The following is a 17724-nucleotide window of genomic DNA, read 5'->3' on the forward strand; positions in this document are numbered from 1 at the left end:
CAGACAGGGTCCGCTTAAAAGGACGACCACGTGCGAACAGATATCAAACAACCAAAACAAGAGCGACACGTGCTGGGGGCGTTTGGATTGCGATAACACGCTGCTATCATACACCATACTCGCCCCGGGCATTGGGGACGTCCGCTTCCGCAGGCGGCGCGCCGAACACTGTGGCGACAGAGCCACAAGTGGGAGAGTTTTAACTAGGGATGTGCCAACCGAATCATCGAATCCTAGGCAGGGATTCGAGATTTTGGAATCCGAATCCCAGTGTCCAAAATGGCGGATCGAATCTTGTTCGCCGGCCACGTTTGTTTGTTTCTTTTTAAAATTGGCGTCTCCGGAGTCCGCCGAAAGCCTGATTGGTCGGCGTGTGTTTTCTTGTTTGATTGTTTACATTGTTCTCATGTGGCGAAGTTCCCCATTCATCATCATTAATTTGTCTGTTGTTGCTGTTCTGGACTGAAAGAGTTCAGGCAGGAACTCTTACGTTAATTTTTTTTAAAGCTCATGGATTTGCTTTCGATTTGTGGTTTGTTATGTGAAAACAATTCAGACTCGAGAAGTCGGTAGTCGGCGAACAGCACGTTAAATAAATTACAGTTCACCAGAAGTATATGGTATATTTTTTCATCAAAATCAACTATTATTGAATTTGTTTTTCGTTAAACAAATATATCATATTCTGCTTCAAAACACTTTTCAGTATGTGTTTTTTTTTTTTTTTTTTTCTCCGGCTATTAAAACTCTTTTTAAGGAGGGATTCGAAAGATTCGAGATTCGTAAGATTCGTGGATTCGCAGAACCTTCCTTAGATTCGGATTCGGATTCGGAAAATTATGGATTCGTCCCATCTCTAGTTTTAACTCTGCGGTCGCTCTCTGCGTTGCCTTTTCCTCACTACCGACGTCACTGCCATTCAGGTAAAAGCAGATAACGGAAGCAAAAGAAATGTGGACGTTTATTCCGAACAAAGACGACCGCTGCACGTTCGTCACCGTTCGTTTGCAGGGCTACACGACCCCTTGGCGCCTTCTTTCTTCGCTCCGAAACTTTACTGCACGGGTCCCTACAGACCTTGTCGCGTTACTCTCAAACCACTATAGTCTCTGTGCGCTCCTTAGCCTCGTTCCCAGTGACGACGCAACAGTGGTTGACTGCCAAAATCGCTCTTCCCATTGGGATGAATACTGGTGGCTGCCGTTTTTAATGGGTATGACTGACGATAACGTAACATTCCATATAACTAGTCATCCGGTAAACATCTCAGTAGCGTATCAACGTTCGAAAGATCAAGAAAAAAGAAGATTGCGTGCTCCGCGTGCGATATGCACAGTTGTTCGCGTGAAGAGCGCTGGCCGGTGCGATATATGTTCTACACCGGTTCCCGAGTGGGAGAAAATGAACCGGCATGAAAGGAACACGAACGGACACGAAAATGAACGAAAACACACACGGGGAAATGAAGGAACTCTGCAACCGGCAGTCCACACGCGCACAGTTCCTGTGACTACCACGGGGTGACAGCACTAATGGCGGCGCCCATTCCTTGAATCGCGTTTTTGTGTATAGGAGCTGCATCCGCATGCAAGCGAAATTTTCTTCATCGTAGTCCTTCTTTCCCTCCAGTCCTTCGGCTTACTTAATTTTTCTGGTCTTATACAGTATAGTGCAGAAAATTTACTCGACGACTAAGAGTTAAAAAAAAGCCATTGCGTCTGACACAGTCCCCATACACATAACTGCAGCGCTACCACCCAAGCAGCAAACCAATATTGGTCAAATATTGGAAACCAATATTGGTCCAATATGGCAATTGCAACCTGGCCCCATATTGGACCAATATTGTGAACGATATTGGTCAGCCAGTTTTACCAATGCCCTGCCACTGTATCTTATATTGGTCCTATAATGGCAACCTAATTTTCCCAGCCTAGTGTTTTCAGCTTTAGGAGCAGTTCTGACAGACTTCATATATAGGTCACTGAATTTATTAATATATGTCCTGTTACATGTGTGGGTTGGCAATACGTTCCCAAACAACATAATTACGTCAGAAGGACCTCCTACGGATATGCGTGCTTAAATTCAACGTTAGGCTCGAAATATCACATAAATGGGATAATGGACCAAAAGCTCACTTAGAAAGGCAGTGTCATTTCTTTTCTAAGAGAAAACGTATTAGATACATTGCTTGTCGTACGAGCTTCCGCAAAGTGAAGAGTCCTGCTCGCCTTTGAGTCAACATGAATGGTGAGGTGTCAGTTTAATTTTATTACATACACAGAAAACATTGAAGTGAGGAAAATTGCTTGTAGTATTAACTCACCATCAATCCGTGTTTCGTATTGCTTTTGGTTTGAGACATTCGGTAGATTCATCGAAAAATTTTCTTTCAATTTTTTGCCTTTTCCAGTTATTCAGAAATGGCCATATTTACATAGCCAATATTGGAAGAGTCTTGGGAATATTGTGCAAATATGCCCAGGATTTAGCCAATATTGGTAAAATGTCGTGCATACAGCACTGTAAAAACATAACTTCACCGCATAGCACGCAGTGCGCCAACCATTGCCCCGAATGATAGGGTTCTTGCTCCTGATTCGAAGAAAGAGAGAGAGAGGGGGGGGGTGTACACCCTTCTGTGTCAATTATCGTATATCCAAATTGCTACAAAAAGGCGTACGCCCCCTCCCCCTCTCTCTCTTCGAATCAGAAGCAATAACACCCTCGTGGCAAGCGTGCTATGTGAGTGTGGGTCATTGTACCCAATAAGCAGCCAATATTAGGTAAATATTGGGAATACAGGAGCAATATTGGATCAGGTTTGCCGACGTCTAGCCAATATTGGGCCAAGATGCTGTGCTGCTCGGGCATTCGTGCGCGATTCTTGTGACGGGCCACATAGGCCTGTAAAGGACTGATTGTGTCTCGTTGCATCTGCTTTACGTTGGCATTCCCTTCATCAACATGCTTCATCACACCGTCGTTCTCCCACCTGGCTTCGTCGCTGCGAACATTAACACGTCCGACGCTGTGGGTATCATCGCACAACTCGAGTCTTCACAGAGTGTGTCCCACTTCTCCTCATACCGCCCCTCTCTCGGCCAGCGAGAAGCGAATTTCGTCAATGTTTGAAGAACCTGACAAGCACTAGCTCTTGAACTCTTGAAAGAGTATTACTCCACATTTGATGTTGCCACGTCACACCTGCGCTCAGACTCGGACACCACATCCAGTAGATATGCCAGGATCCAGGAAGGGAAGCGGTGGACACAGTAGTGCGGAATTATCATCTTTTACCTCGTACACAAACTCTCTCTACGCATTTCACGAAGAGTGATGCAATGCAATTCGATTGCTTTGTTCACTCGGGCTTCAGAGTGGCGTTCACTATGTCACGTCTTAACGCGTCATACAGTGCAGGCCTCTTGCGCAGGCTGCGAAAGGTGTTGCCTCATGGTTGTATTGTGCGCGCTGTCGTGGAGCACATACTACGGCATGTATGCATATCTTGCCCATGCTGTGAACGCAGTCACCGAATTCTTAGGCCCGGCCACGCTCGACTCGTCACCTCTATTCTACGGTTACATGGAACACACATGCAACTTGAATGGGTCGGTGACGTAGTTATGCCACTGATTGGAACAACACTGTAGGTTTCATGACTCAACATCCGACCGTGTTCAGAGAGAACATTGGACCAATATTAAATATTACTTGCGCTGGCTTCCGTTGTTGGACAGACATTAGTCGAATCATGTTGCGCTGCCTGGGGTATACCTGGTAGGAAAACGCGTCTGCAAGGCTACGCTCTCTTTTTTCAGCATGGACAAAAGCCTATAGGACGTCAGTACACGAGTACAATGCTAAAGTTCCAGCTGTTTTGCCAAAAGACCATGAGTCTGAGCTCTTTCATATGACCCAAATTGAGCAACTCATACAGAGCTCAGAGACGCAACCCGACAAGATTCGGTTCTTTACCGCACGTCAACGTCCTGAAGCTCCGAAGTGTGACAGTAATGTTAAAGAATTAAAGGACCACTTATGATAAGAGGAACTTGAGACCCGGGGCTCATTCACACACGAGGTGAAGCACACGCTTTTATTGAAGTAACGGTTGATTTGTGAAAGGCGGAAGGATGGAAAGTTTGAATAACAGTTTAGGAGCAAGGGCTTGTGCACACTTGCTGTTGAGCAGACTGTTTTCTGGATGCACACGTAAAAGCGCTAAAAACCGAAGAAAATAGGGGCCGCACAGAAGAAACAAAAACTGCACACTTTTCGCAGGTTCCATCGACAAGAAAACGTTGCTGAGCATCAACGCGAGTGTTAAGCGCACGTATGAGCTGCGCGGTTACAGCCCCCCTTCCAACTGCAGCTTGTAGCAGAACGTGACCCAACGTATAGCGACTAAGCGATGACAACTGAACTATAGCAAGGCTAAGTTCATAGTGGCCGTTTCACGGATTTACCACTAGTTTAACCAGCGTTTGTTTGCGGTCGTTGTAACCGAATGGTCAATTTCGAATAACTCACGGTCTTAAACTGTTTCAGGTTACCTTCACCGGGACATCAGTTCCTCCAATGTCCTCTTGGATGAGCGAGGGAACGCACGGCTAATTGATTTCGGCCTTTGTCAGGTAATTTAGGTTATTTTACATAACACCTCTATTTATGCAAGGGTTTTTCAGTTGGGCCTCGAAGCGAAAAACCGTTGTGGATCGCTCGCTTATATGGCCCCAGAGGTACTGCGAAGGGAACATTATGGCAAGTATTGACGCAGTGAAGCGTAAGAGTAATGATAAGTATAGCAATATTCGGGAAAAGCGCGGTCTAAATTATGCATATTAACTGTGCTGACCCTGCAGAAGCATTTCCAAAAGTCAAGTAAAGCTCTTCGGAAATGAACAGCCAAAGCAGACGCTGGCACCCTTGTCTGCCACGCTGTATAGCATTAAGAGAAAACTGATATAGCCTTAGTTCTATCAGGGATCGGAATCGAAACTGAACCCGAACCGAAAACCGCTAAAAACCCGTATTTTTCGCTGAACCGGAACTGGAGACCAGCTCCGGTGGCGCAGCGGTAACGCGTGCGCTTGGAGACTGGGAGGTCCGCGGTTCGAATCCGCGGGCCGGCTGTGCCGTCTGGGGTTTTTCCTGGGTTTCCCTCAGATGTGTAATAGGCGTATGCCGGCACAGTTCCCCTGAAGTCGGCCCATGGACGCAGCTATCCTCCCCCCAAGCGGATTCCGCTCGGTCTTCCACTTCACCCTTTCCTCTCCTCCTGTCCACCACCATTCCCTTCCCGAGAAACATGCCGCCTAATCAGGCAGGCAGACCTCTCGGGTTCCTCCCAACGACACTCCTCCTCCTCCTCCCCCACCGGAACTGGACCGAAATAAATTTAGGCGGTTACCGGTTCGCGTAACGGTTCAAACGTAATGGACGTTGTGAGAGATCGGAAATACGATTTACACAGCAGATTGAGCCGCATTGCTAAACAAATTCGAAACCGAAACTGAACAAAACAAAACTGCAACCCAGGTGCGCGAGGTATTTCCTCCTTGCAGCTAGTGCGTTTATTGTGTTAGTTTTGAGGTCGTCCTTTTGGAAGTTGTAGGTTTCCTTGTGCGCGATTTTTGTCGTCCAGCAACCCCAAGTTTTTATTTTGGGCTGTGAAAATAACGGCCAGTACCTGAGCAGGATGTAACGCACGGTGTATACGATGGAAAGAGGTAACATTTCCTTGAGTTTGAGGAGCACACAAGACCAAGAGGACAACACAAGACTCTAGTTGAGTCTTGCGTTGTCCTCTTAGTGTTGTGTGTTCCTCAAACTCAAGGAAATGTTACCTCTTTCTCCAGTAGACCAGCTCGCTTGCACCATTCTAATTTGCTCATCGATGTATACGGTGAGTGAACATAGAGAGCACAGCATGCTACCGTAACGTTGCACCTGAAATGCAGATCTGTAACACGCAGTGTTGCTGTGAACCACTGCTGCGTCGGCAACAACAAAAACAAAAATACATGTGTGTTATTTGAGAATCGTAAGGATGTGCTTTCTTTTAACCCATGACAGTCTGCTAAAAATTCACTTTCCAGAATCGGTTCCAACCGATTTGAACCGATATTTTGCGCTGCCGAAAAAAAAAACTGTTCCGATCCCTGAGTTCTATGGCCGGTTATGCACGTCTACTATAACCAGGCACCAACTTGAATATCTAAGCAGCTTTGCGTACAGTGTATCCTCTGAATAATCGACCACAGCTCGTATAGAGAGCTCAAGCTGTAACACGAGTCGCGGTACGATAGCGCTTCCGGTGGAGATGCGGCTGTTTGACTGCGTCGAAGCCGTTTTTCTCGAAATATTTACGTTGATTTCCTAAGTTAAATTTTATGTCACTTAGCTTGCGTGCTACATTGGCTGGGTGGTCCAGCAGAAAACCAGAGCTAGAGGTACGAAAATGTCTCGTTTTGATACCACATTTCTTTTTCTTTTCCGCGCCACAAATACGTATAGTAACTGCCGCGATGGGACGGACGTTCAACCGCACGCAAGATTGTCCTCCTTAGAGGAAAAAAAAGATAACGTTATAAGTGTTTTCTAGTTATTCAATCGTTAACTAGATACGTACACAGGGTGCCAATAGACATCGTGCAAAATATTCCGAGCATTTCTTCAAGGTCTTTATGGGATACAGTCACACCCTGCTTATCCGGAATGCTTGGCCGATGCTACCGGTTTGACAGGGTTTTCCATACTTCTCATGCTAGCACCAAAAATGCGGGGTAACTTCGAGCAAACCTCTATCCGCAACTTTTTTAAGATAATGTGCTAAAAAGTCATGCCGTTTTTGCTGGTTATTTCAGTGACTGTCGTGATCCCTCCACTGCATTCAAGTTTTGAGCACCGTCTAACCGTGAGATATGTGCAGATGCTAGCGAGCCACCTAGCTTTCGTAAATACGAAAAAGTCTGCGTATGCAGAATGCATTCTACCGTACTGTATGGCCCATCAGGTCGACAGACAGGCCAGAAGAAAAAAAAAAAAAAACTGGGAAAGACGAAACTAATGTGCATGGAATTAATTTTAATTTGTAATAATAATTAATTTGTCTAATTTTTGCATGGTCGTCCTAAGTTTCCTTCACCACTGGAGCGTCTTAGCACTGGTTTAGCGCTGTGTGATGGTTGAAATACTCGAAAGTGATCTGATGCACTGTGCACATAGGTTCGGGCCACGATCTCTTCATTTAGTGGTCGAATACATTGCTGTGTTTCCGAGATGCCGATCTAAGCAAACCCAAAGAGTACTTCACAATCATCGCATTCCATTTCAACAGCGCATCAACGTTACGTCTGCAGTCTGCTCGCTTTTAAAGAAGGGAAGAGATATACTGCTCAATTGCTTCTCCTGCATACACTACGCTGTTACAGTGAAAGCACGCTTTACAGGGGACAGTCGTGAATGGACGGACAGACGTATTCTTTGTGTGACTTTACTTCCTATTTGTGGAGCGTATCTCTGTTTCGTATTTGTATGCCTGTCTGTAAACATTATTCTGCACTAAGACGAACCGCGTGCTCACACCTTGTTTCAGTCTTGGTGTGACCAAGCATTAGCAGACGAACCTTTGCGGATGTCACGGCGGTGTGATGGTAACCATGAACTGTTTTGAAAGTTGCTGAAACATGAGTAAAAAAACGTATTTCCGTTGTGTCGATGCAAGGATCTGGAGCTGCGGACGTTGACGTCCCGAGAGAGAGGTAGATGTTAACAAAACTGAATTGTAAACAATTGGCTGCAATTTTTATTTAAATGTTTTTGTACGTTGTACTTTAGCATCTTAGAAGATCATAGAACAGTCCTTATTTTTCTTTTAGGGTCCGAACTATCGCTTGGCTGAAACTACATATACTTCGTTCGCTTCTCCCCAGGGGTGTCTGGATAAGCGGTGTATGACTGGACATCCTGTGTTATATGCTGGCATTGTGCTCAATGCGCTTGAAAGCCGAAACCGTAATTTGTGAGCAACTTTTCTTTAATACACAACGCCTACATCAGGGACCTCAAACTCTAATCGAGTCGCGGGCCGCATTGACCTTAGACCGCATCATGGAGGACCGCACAGAAAAGAAATGGCCGTACCCGAAACCCTAAAAGAGCATAAAATGAAAATACATAAAAAAACAAAAAAAAAACAGGAGCAGTGTTGTTATTGTGGAGCCGGACGGTGTGCACAATTCATTACTGTATAACTACACATGACACACCAAGATAAATAAATAAACTGCCTTTCCAAATCGGGTACTGAAAATACGAAGGACTATTCAGGAAAAGTACGTACATAGTTTTTCTCGAACGATTATGGCGATTATGAAACAATGATTCTTGCCATTGTTTACAGCATCAACTTGGAAAAGAAAGAGAAATCGGGGACAAACAGGAAAACATTTTTAAAAAATGAGATACAATGGCCCTTCTACGTGTATGTTCCGTCTGTCTCTTCTGTTTTTTTCTCTGCCCCTCTCTGCTCCTTTTTGATTTCCTCCGGATGATATCCAGAAAAACTGCTTCTTCGGTAAGCTTGTAAACTTAGTGCTAGAATTAAGATGAGCTTCGTCACATTAATTACAGTGTTAGCTTGCCAAAGTTCACGCGAAGACCAGATTGCTGTGACCGTGTGACCTTTTGAGGTTCACGAGCCGCAAGAGGTGCTCACATGCGTATGGGCTGCCTAACATGAATAGGGACAGCACTGCGCCGAGCAAGGGTAAAAACAATGCATGAAAATCTGTTTTCATTCCTGATTTTCTGAGAGGGCAACTTTCTTCTCCTTGGTGGTCAAGGACCCTCGAACCACAGAATAGCTGAGTGCGGGCCACATGCGGCCCGTGTGTTTGGGACCCCTGGCATACATTGATTGAAGTTCCGCACAACCGAAGAACCACTTTCTACAATGCACCCTGTGTACAGCAATTCAGTTACATTGTAAGGAAGAAACTGAGGTTGAAACTCGTGGCTCTGTCTAGCTTTCGCTTCTCGTCGCTGGACTACTGACGGGTAGTCACACGACCGAACTCGAACCTCGACTTCATGCCGACTTGACCCGACTTCACCTAACGCAATCAACGTTACAATGTATTTTTGGCTTTGGGTTCTGTACAAATGATGTTCCTGGACACGTGCACAACACACGTTTTGTGAAATGACTTTTTGTGTTCTTTTCGAAAGAACTGTGATACATACTGACGCGATGTGTACTCTCTCTTGATAGGCATCGGCGCAGACTGGTGGTCCTTCGGGATAGTGTTGTATACGATGCTTATTGGAAGGACCCCACTGTCCCAATATGCGGCCGAGCAGAATATCAACATTCAAATGACACGACGAGAACTACGATACTCGAGTAAGCGATATTTCACTTTAAAATATATTAGAAAAGCCATGCTTTGGCTGTGCTTTGAGAGGAGAGGGGGGGGGGGGGGGTTAAACTGAAATCGCCACCGATACAGGACACGACTTCTGTAAGACGTGCTATGTATCAGGTGCGTCATGTACACCGACTAAGCAACTACGCTCCTGGATACCATTGTTCTCCATACAGCGCAAAGACTTACTGGTTTGGTCACACCGGCAATATGCAATATTTTGTTCGCTGATGTAGCCATAAATTCTACTCTACGTGATGTTGAGGTGAAGAATCTTAAATATACCGTGGTTAGGTGGCTTACGACGATAAGGGAGTACAATCAATTGCAACAAATACTAATTAAGCGACTCGGTCGCGAAAGACTAGGTCAATGTGCATGGAATTAAATTATTGCGCGCTCGTGTTAATTTTTCTATTTTGCGTTGGCGGCGACTGAATCCGCCCCGAAGGACCCACTTCACCCGCATCATACTGCAGTTCAGCAGCGCAGCCACCTTATGTCTGCTCGCTACTCGCTAAGAATGCCGGCAAGTCACTAGAGAGCTTTAGAATGTTATCATTCGGAATGCTGGTTGGCTTGGTGCATGTTGTATAAGTATTGTACGAGCACGTGTATGTGCATGATGTAAAACCCCGAGACTAGGGAACACGAAGGGACAGACACGTGTATGTATTTTTGATTTTAAAGCGTGAAGTGGAGAGGGAGCTGCATCTCGCAATATCGCTACGGAGAGACAGACACTTTGTCCATTCCTTATTTCCTAGAATATGTTCTGCATTGAAATGGAGAAGGACCACGCTCTTCCAGCAGGGGAAGCGGACGGGGTACTCGAAGTGGGGGATATATAAGCCGTTTCTGAAGTTGTGAACGGGGTTATACGCGCACCATCTGCTTTCTGAGACCCGGAAGCTGGACTCTGTGGAATAATAAGGCATGCCGGGATGCGGACAAATACTGCACATGCACTGGTGCCGAAAAGAAAATATGAGGGCTTGCAGCCTTCCAGGCGTTTTTGTCCTGGCGTCCAAACTTTGTACATATGTTTAGTCACTTCCACTGAGCCAATATCAGGACAAAACATAGACGTAGCTCAACAAGAATAAATGTCACAGGTGTCCTTGTTGAGCCAACAACGATCATCCGTACCTGTTTCATTCCCACACTTGGTATGCAGATACTTTGCAATGTGGTCAACCGTGTGGTCCCCGGTAGACCAATATGTGAACCGTAACGTGCTGGCATGCTGCAAACCAGTTAGTCCAGTAACTCTTGCGGTAGTAGATCATGCTCCTGCAGCAACGCTCTGCGCAACTCCTGAACACTCTTTGCAGGTTACTGACGTTGTGCCTGAGGTCGTCCGGGAACGTCACACGAATGCTCGATCGGATTGAGGTCCCGGGAACGTGCAGACCAATTCAAAGGACGGGTATCTTCATGCACAAGGTACTGTTCCACGAAGCAGGCCCTGTGTGAACGGACAGACGTCATCCATATGCACGATGTCAGGAACGAATGCTCCCCAGAAAAGACGCACATCTTGTTCATGGATGCTGTTATGTAACAGCTGGCCGCAGTCGAAGACGTGAAGAAATTGCGCATGGTGCTATCGTACCCCTTCGCACAACCACCTGTATGCGGTCAAGGACGTTGGATCTGCCTGTCAGGTTTCCTCCAGATGTGAACTCGTCGAGTCGCTTTCCAGCGTGTACCGTGACACAAGAATTATATCGCTGCATAGCGCCCCTGTCCATGCCGCGTGTTCCACGCAATGGACTAAACGTCGTCCTTGGTGGGCTACAAATCAAAGGGATGCGTTGCATACGCCACCGCGTGTACAGGCCAGCCCGAGCCCGCCCCCTATGCTCTTGTTATAGCGTATGCTCCAGCCTATGCTCGAGCAAACAGGTGCCCCCGTGACCACTGCCACGTTCCTGGACGTGCCCCCAGTGTGCTCGTCCTGTTCCTCCTGACGTTTAGTCCGAGAAGTTTGCCCTCCCTGGTCCTGGTTACTCGTGACGTCCAAAGGATCGACAGACACCCTCTTCCATTTGGAAACGTCTCCAGAACCTATATAGAGACAATGCTCGTCGCAATGTTTAGCGCCTGAGACACATCTGTGGTTGAGCTGCCACGAGACGCCCAATACATCTCGGAAATGAAATGTCACTTCTTTTTAAGAAGGGTAATGCAGAATAATGCAGAATTCTGCCGCTAGGTGCCACATCCGGTAATGGCTGATGAATCAATCTGGCACTTACCGTAGCTGTAGAAAGCCACAGTTGTTTATATTTCCCCGTTTTTGTTAGTTGGGGGTTTGTGGCGTGTAGCAACTGTAACAATGATTGATTAAAGGAGTTATGAAGTTTTTGTAAATTTTGCTTAAAACTTAGAAATACTGCGGCGAAATACTGCGTAGCCGGCTACAAAATCCGGTTATATTAATTTTCTAATGTTTCTGTCTGTTTCAAAACCAAATATTCCGGTTGCATATACATATTTGAGGCATCCACTATTCCGATCGCACCTTCAGTTCAACTGCGTTTTTTGTCTGGATACCACCTTTAAGTGACACTGATCTTTTTAACAAAATAAAATGGTGCTTCAAGTAGAGGGTCATGCTGAAGCTGCATTTTTAATCATTTTGGCTCTGTTGCGTTTCCTAATTAAAATTTTCCGATTGTTTTTAGTGCCGAAATTTTGGCTTTAAACGTTATATGGCTATACCTTTATTATGCTACCTTTATTGTTCGTTGGTGTTGGTACAGGAGAAAGACGTCAAAGTTTTTTCATAGCGAGTTATCCTGTAAAGGCGTACATGGATGAAGAGTGATTGCTTTGAAATAGGACACAAGTATGTGTGCCAACTCCAATGGCACGGAATCTGACTGCGGTAAAATGGGATGTTTGAGGTATCTTGGCCCCTGTAATACCCATTCAGGTCGCGCATTCCCAGACGGTGGCTCATATTAGTCGCAGATTTGACCGATATTGGGTATTTTGGATGCCGATATTGGTTCCAAATTGACAGCCAGTACTAGGAGGAGATGGAGCGAGAATCGCACGATTCGCTTGATGCCTCGCCGGCGGATGTAGCGGTGGACGATGTAAGGCTTCTGCTGCACTCCTGAAAAGCAGTGCGATGTGAATCAAGCGTGCCCTTCCGAGCAGTGCGGACTCACCGACATCGCAAAAGCGAGGAGATAACTACTAGCAAGCACAAGAGGATTTTGCCATCCGAACCGAAAAGTTACCGCGAGCGTAAAATAATAATAATAATTCCATGCACATTGGCTTTGCCTTGCACGACTGAACGACTTATGCAGCACGGTAGAATGCATTTTGCATTCGAAGATTTGGCCAAAATGACCAGAAGACCTCTGCCTATATTATTATTGTTCCGATACATCTAGCGCAGTTTAGCAGCACAAAAAAAGCTGCACTGCTCTTTTGGGACTAAATGAACGGAAATTTATGCCTATAGGGATTATTTGCAGTGCTGGGGGGTAACTGCAGTCTAGGGGACTTGAAAGCTGTAGTTGCTCTCCAATTCACTCCTTTCTTCTTCTGAGGATGTAAAAACGTCAGTCTTATTTGAACTCTTGTTTTTCGCTCATGCTTAACGTTTCCGTTTTTCAATTTTCTCTTTTCTTCTCAGCTACTGCAGTTAAGATTAACGACTCATAATATCGCCATATACATATAATATATCAATATAATGAAGTTGATATACGGATAAGGTCGAATTAGCTATTCATACGATCTGAAGTGCAAAGGACTGATGCACTTGTGGTACAGCAAAAATGAGTAATAATTTAAATTTAAAATGTGCAGACGCTTGTTTCGCAATTGTAGTAGTGACTGTGACTTTTCCTCAGTGGCCCTGGCGGCACCGCTTCGGTTTCCTCGGTCCCTTTCTGACGAAGCTTACAACATTCTCCAAGACATTTTGCGTGAGGTATGGGATTTGTTTAAATCGTATTGCTAATTAGTCGTTAACCCAACCCAACCCAACCTTCCTTCCTTAACCAGTCAATCCAGTCCTTAACCTTAACATAACCCTTGTTACCGCCTCAAAGAACGTTACCTACGACGGACGCTTTATGCTACAGGATCCTTCGATGCGTCTTGGGTGTCGGTCGGGAGGAGGTTTTCAAGAAATCATGGCGAACCCGTTTTACGGAAGCATCGACTGGAAGGCTCTCATAGGTGACAAATGCTTCTCTTTTTTGCTCTGTTGCCGTGCACCCTAAAAGCAGAACTTGACCACGTAACACGCTCTAGGTCATCCAGCATTCAGAACAATGTCGCTCTGTCTCCTGACTTACTGAGGACGAGGGGCGTACGCCATTTTTGCAGCACTCTGCATATATCCAAAGTTTTACCGAAAAGATACTCTTCCCGTTTGCTGCACTTACGAAGGATATAATTCTGTGTGCTGGCCTGCCACACTCTACACTTCACCGCATAGCACGCTCCAACCAACATCCCGAATGACAACGTTCTCTCCCTTCATTTGATTAAAACGGGGGTGTACGTCATTTTTGTGGCAATTATGAACTGCATAATGCCACAGGGGCGATACTCTACCCCAGTGCTGGTGGTGCTGTGGGGAATGAAATAATGAGCCCCGTCACAATAAAGATCGAAGTCCTATGGTATCCAAAAAGGTCAAAAGAGCTTTGAGGGTCGAGCGCTGGTGGACTGGATTTGGCCAGGGACCAAGCAATTTTGAGAGAGAGGGGGAGGGGAGAGAGTCGAGCTGATTAAGAGACGCGGAGAGTGCGGCTCGGTAAGGTTGGTAGTGCCACAAGAAATGGCGTACGCCCCCCCCCCCCCCTATTTTCAGCAACTCAGCACGATGTCGCTCGGATGATGGTTGGTGAAATTCATTTTTAAGAGTGCATGGGCGGCGTTACGCGGTGAATTTCTGCTTTTAGGGTGTGGGCTATGTACACTCTAAAACAGAAGTTCACCTCATAATACGCCCCTAGCCAACCATCATCGCAAATGACATCCTTCGCTCCCCTTATTTGTTGGAAACGGGAGGCGCTTTCCTTTTTGTGCCACTTATGCAGTTATGTTAATTGTCGCAAAAAGGTGCATGCCCCGCGCTTCCCACAAATGAAAAGGAAACCACCGTCCGAAGGAAATTGTACAGTTTTTCTACTTAGTGTACAATGGTTTTCTAGGTGTTGATCTTACGTGCTGTTGGGGACACGGTTAGCTAAAATCGCCTGTCAGTACTTCACCGTCCCATGTTACCTTGGTTGCACTTGAAAGTGTTGTGCCAATATTGTATTTGAAGGTGGACCATGGTGCAGCACGTGTTTATTACTCGAAATAAATAGTCTTGCAACACCTGGATATTTGAGATGTGATAAACCACAGAGTGCGGATTTTGGATAACCGTGTCTCCTACAGTACGTCTTATCTGCACCGTCCTGTGCGCCAGTCAATGAGACTCAATCACTCAAAAGCAGTCCGTCCTAGCACAATTTTTTTTGCCCAACCATTGATGAATGCAATACATTACCCCCCCCCCCCCCCTTCAACCCAGTGTTGTGTCCCTTGGATCCGTTGAGGCCTTTGTTAACCAACTAGAAACGAAATGATCCCTACTTACAGGTTGTGGGCTGCATTCGTATTAATTAAAGTTTGTCTACGTGTATTCAATTAACATTACAGTGTATACTGGTTGGTGGTAGTGGACTGCCTTTCTTATTTTGTAGCATATTAATTATGTACTTGCTTGGGTCTGGGATAAGCCTGCAGGATTGCTAAATCATAAATAAATTTAAAAATCAGGAGTGGTAACGGTATCATTGTGTGCAATGGTTGCCCCCTCAGCGTATTATGTGGTGAAGTCTTGTTTTAACGGTGTGTAATGTTCATGGAGGAATGGCAGGCTGCTAAATTTCGGCTGTCAGTCTCCAACAGTGTCGCGACCTGAACTGAGCAAGGGGCATGAGGTTATGCGGGTCTTTAATCAATACCTTAAAATATCAAAAGTGAGAAGCGCATGTTGCACTATTCTTTTTCTATACTAGTTGACTGGGAGGATCACTATAGGGAGGATGACTATAGGATCACTTTTCCTCTGAAGGTGTTAATCACCCTTCCTATATCACTTGCCCCTTGACTCCTACGTTTTCCCTATGACGCTATTTTGCGTAGGTAGGTGGGCGCTCCCGTTTAGGTGTTCTTATAGTGCAGTCATCCCACGTTGTGTGGTTTGGTAAATGCCTTGCTATGGAAGCGCTGATTACTCATCAGTTCAAATTAAATATGGCGGGAAGGGAGTCATCCTAAGAACATTCCTGTGGATGAAAGGTGACCGAATAATTCTACCAACAATCAATTAGCTAGGGCAACTAGCCACGTTCACGCCCAAGCTAACTGCTTTTGTGATGACTAACGCCTCACTCGCAGGAGACTGTTTGTACAACAAGGTTTATGTGCTCATTGAATTATCAGAGTGATTCGACTAGGAGGCAAGAAATACCTATAGCCGCACAAGTGACACTTATATCAGAGTGTCCTGCCGGTCGAGTTCAATAAAGAATGGCAACCAAATTTGCATCTAGGAAATAGAACATGATCTGACAGTATTAGGGTTGGAAGTTGCTATGCCAGCAAGCAAAGGTGGAAAAGGATGCAGTTGTTGGAGCCCGCTGTCTATTTTTTCGACACAATTGAGAATCTCCTATCAAAATTTGATACAATTCGTTAATTTAATTTATTAGATTAGTTAATAATTCGCAGATTAATTCGTTAACAGTTAAAAATTCATTAATCAAAATTTCATTTAATCCTATACACCAAACCGTAGCGCCAAGTGTTACATGGAATTTAGTAAGCGTCAGCCACAAAACTAGAATATCCGAACTGTCCGGGTAAAATCTGGGCAGGTGGCAACCCTACGCTCAGACGAATCTACATGTGCTTAAATCGTCTACAGGGTGTTTCACCTAAAGTGATAAAAAAATCTAGCTGGCGACGTACTCGCCGGAGGACTGTAGGAATTTAGGCAATTACCTTCTGGAAACTTCTGCCGCAATTTAGGAAGGCTTTGAACAATTTTTATTTGAGGGAATTTTTTTTAATTGAACCTTGAACTTGAACTTTGAAGCGAACCTCACTTTTTTTACAGAAATATGAAGTCCTCCACGGATAGCCACGGACCCAACAAAAACTATGCACAGTATCGCAACAGAAATAGTCGGGGGGAAAAGTAAAAGCGTAATTTTTACTAATTTTTTTAAATATTTCTGTTGCGACACTGGCATAGTTTTTGTTGCGTCTGCGGTTATCTGTGGAGGATTTAATATTTCTGCAAAAAAAGTGAGGTTCGCTTGGCAATTTTCAAAGTTCAGTTGAAAAAATAAATTTCCCTTAATTAAAAATTGTCCAAAGCCTTCCTCAATGTTGGCAAAAGATTCCAGAAGGTAATTGCCGAAAGTCCCACAACCCTCCGGCGAGTACGTCGCCAATTAGAACTTTTTATCACTTTAGGTAAAACACCCTGTATATTCCTTAACCCCAGCCGGTATTCTTTTCCACTCACGGTCTCCGCCGAGCAGCCGGCTTGTAATACTAAGTATAAGGAGGCCGACATAGTGGAGATGCTTCCCTAATTGCTTCAAACTAGTGTTATATCTCTGCGATATTATATGATTTCAACAATCAGACCCTTTATTTCAGTATGCCTACAGGTACCGTAATTGACGTTCCAAATGCGACTTAATATTTCACGCTTAAGAAGTGTCAAAAAAACTCTAATTTTGGAAGTGTAAGGAAGTGACAAACATCTGTGACCTATATATATTTTGACTAACGCAAACTTTTATGCATCTCTTTATTGGAAACAGCATATTAGTTCCGACATTAACGTATTAATTCGGATTTTAGCGAGTAAAGTCAAAATGTCCGTTATGTAGCTTGGGGTGTCAGGGAAAGTTTCGATGAATGAATGCTTAAGCAAAAAAAAAAAAAAAAAAGAAATCACGGTGGGAAAATGGGGAACTTTCCGCAGAAATTCATGACGTGCAGAAAGTACACTCTTAAAACAGGAGTTGCTCCCAACCAACCATCATCCCGAGTAACATCGTTCTCTTCCCTGATTAGTTGGAAACGAGAGGCGTACGTCCTTTTGTGACACTTATGTGGTTACGTTAATTGTCACAAAAAGGCGTACGCCCCGCACTCTCCACAAATCAGGAATAATAACTGCATCATCCTGTGAGACACCGGCATTACTAGACTGTTCAGCCTTGCTTTCTGCTGG

The 17724-nt window shown here is 45.0% G+C and overlaps 1 protein-coding gene across 9 annotated transcripts in view; it reads left to right on the forward strand.

The window, feature by feature from the left end:
- The window catches only part of LOC135377911 (protein kinase C iota type-like), a 44838-nt gene that overhangs the window by 23804 nt on the left and 3310 nt on the right, over positions 1-17724 (forward strand). For 7 of the 9 annotated variants that reach the window (XR_010418216.1, XM_064610662.1, XM_064610661.1 and 4 more), the window contains 5 exons: positions 4558-4643; positions 4695-4770; positions 9284-9415; positions 13316-13395; positions 13550-13646. Coding sequence is in view for 7 of the 9 variants with exons in the window: in XM_064610662.1 (XP_064466732.1) it covers positions 4558-4643; positions 4695-4770; positions 9284-9415; positions 13316-13395; positions 13550-13646 (471 nt within the window). In the remaining 2 variants the exon portion in view is untranslated. Of the gene's footprint in view, positions 1-4557; positions 4644-4694; positions 4771-9283; positions 9416-10771; positions 11794-13315; positions 13396-13549; positions 13647-17724 lie in introns of those variants that run through there. The other 2 variants (XR_010418217.1, XM_064610667.1) reach the window with 2 other exon arrangements.

The sequence above is a fragment of the Ornithodoros turicata genome, chromosome 1, assembly GCF_037126465.1.
Source record: "Ornithodoros turicata isolate Travis chromosome 1, ASM3712646v1, whole genome shotgun sequence".
In the NCBI taxonomy this organism is placed as follows: Eukaryota; Metazoa; Arthropoda; class Arachnida; order Ixodida; family Argasidae; genus Ornithodoros; species Ornithodoros turicata.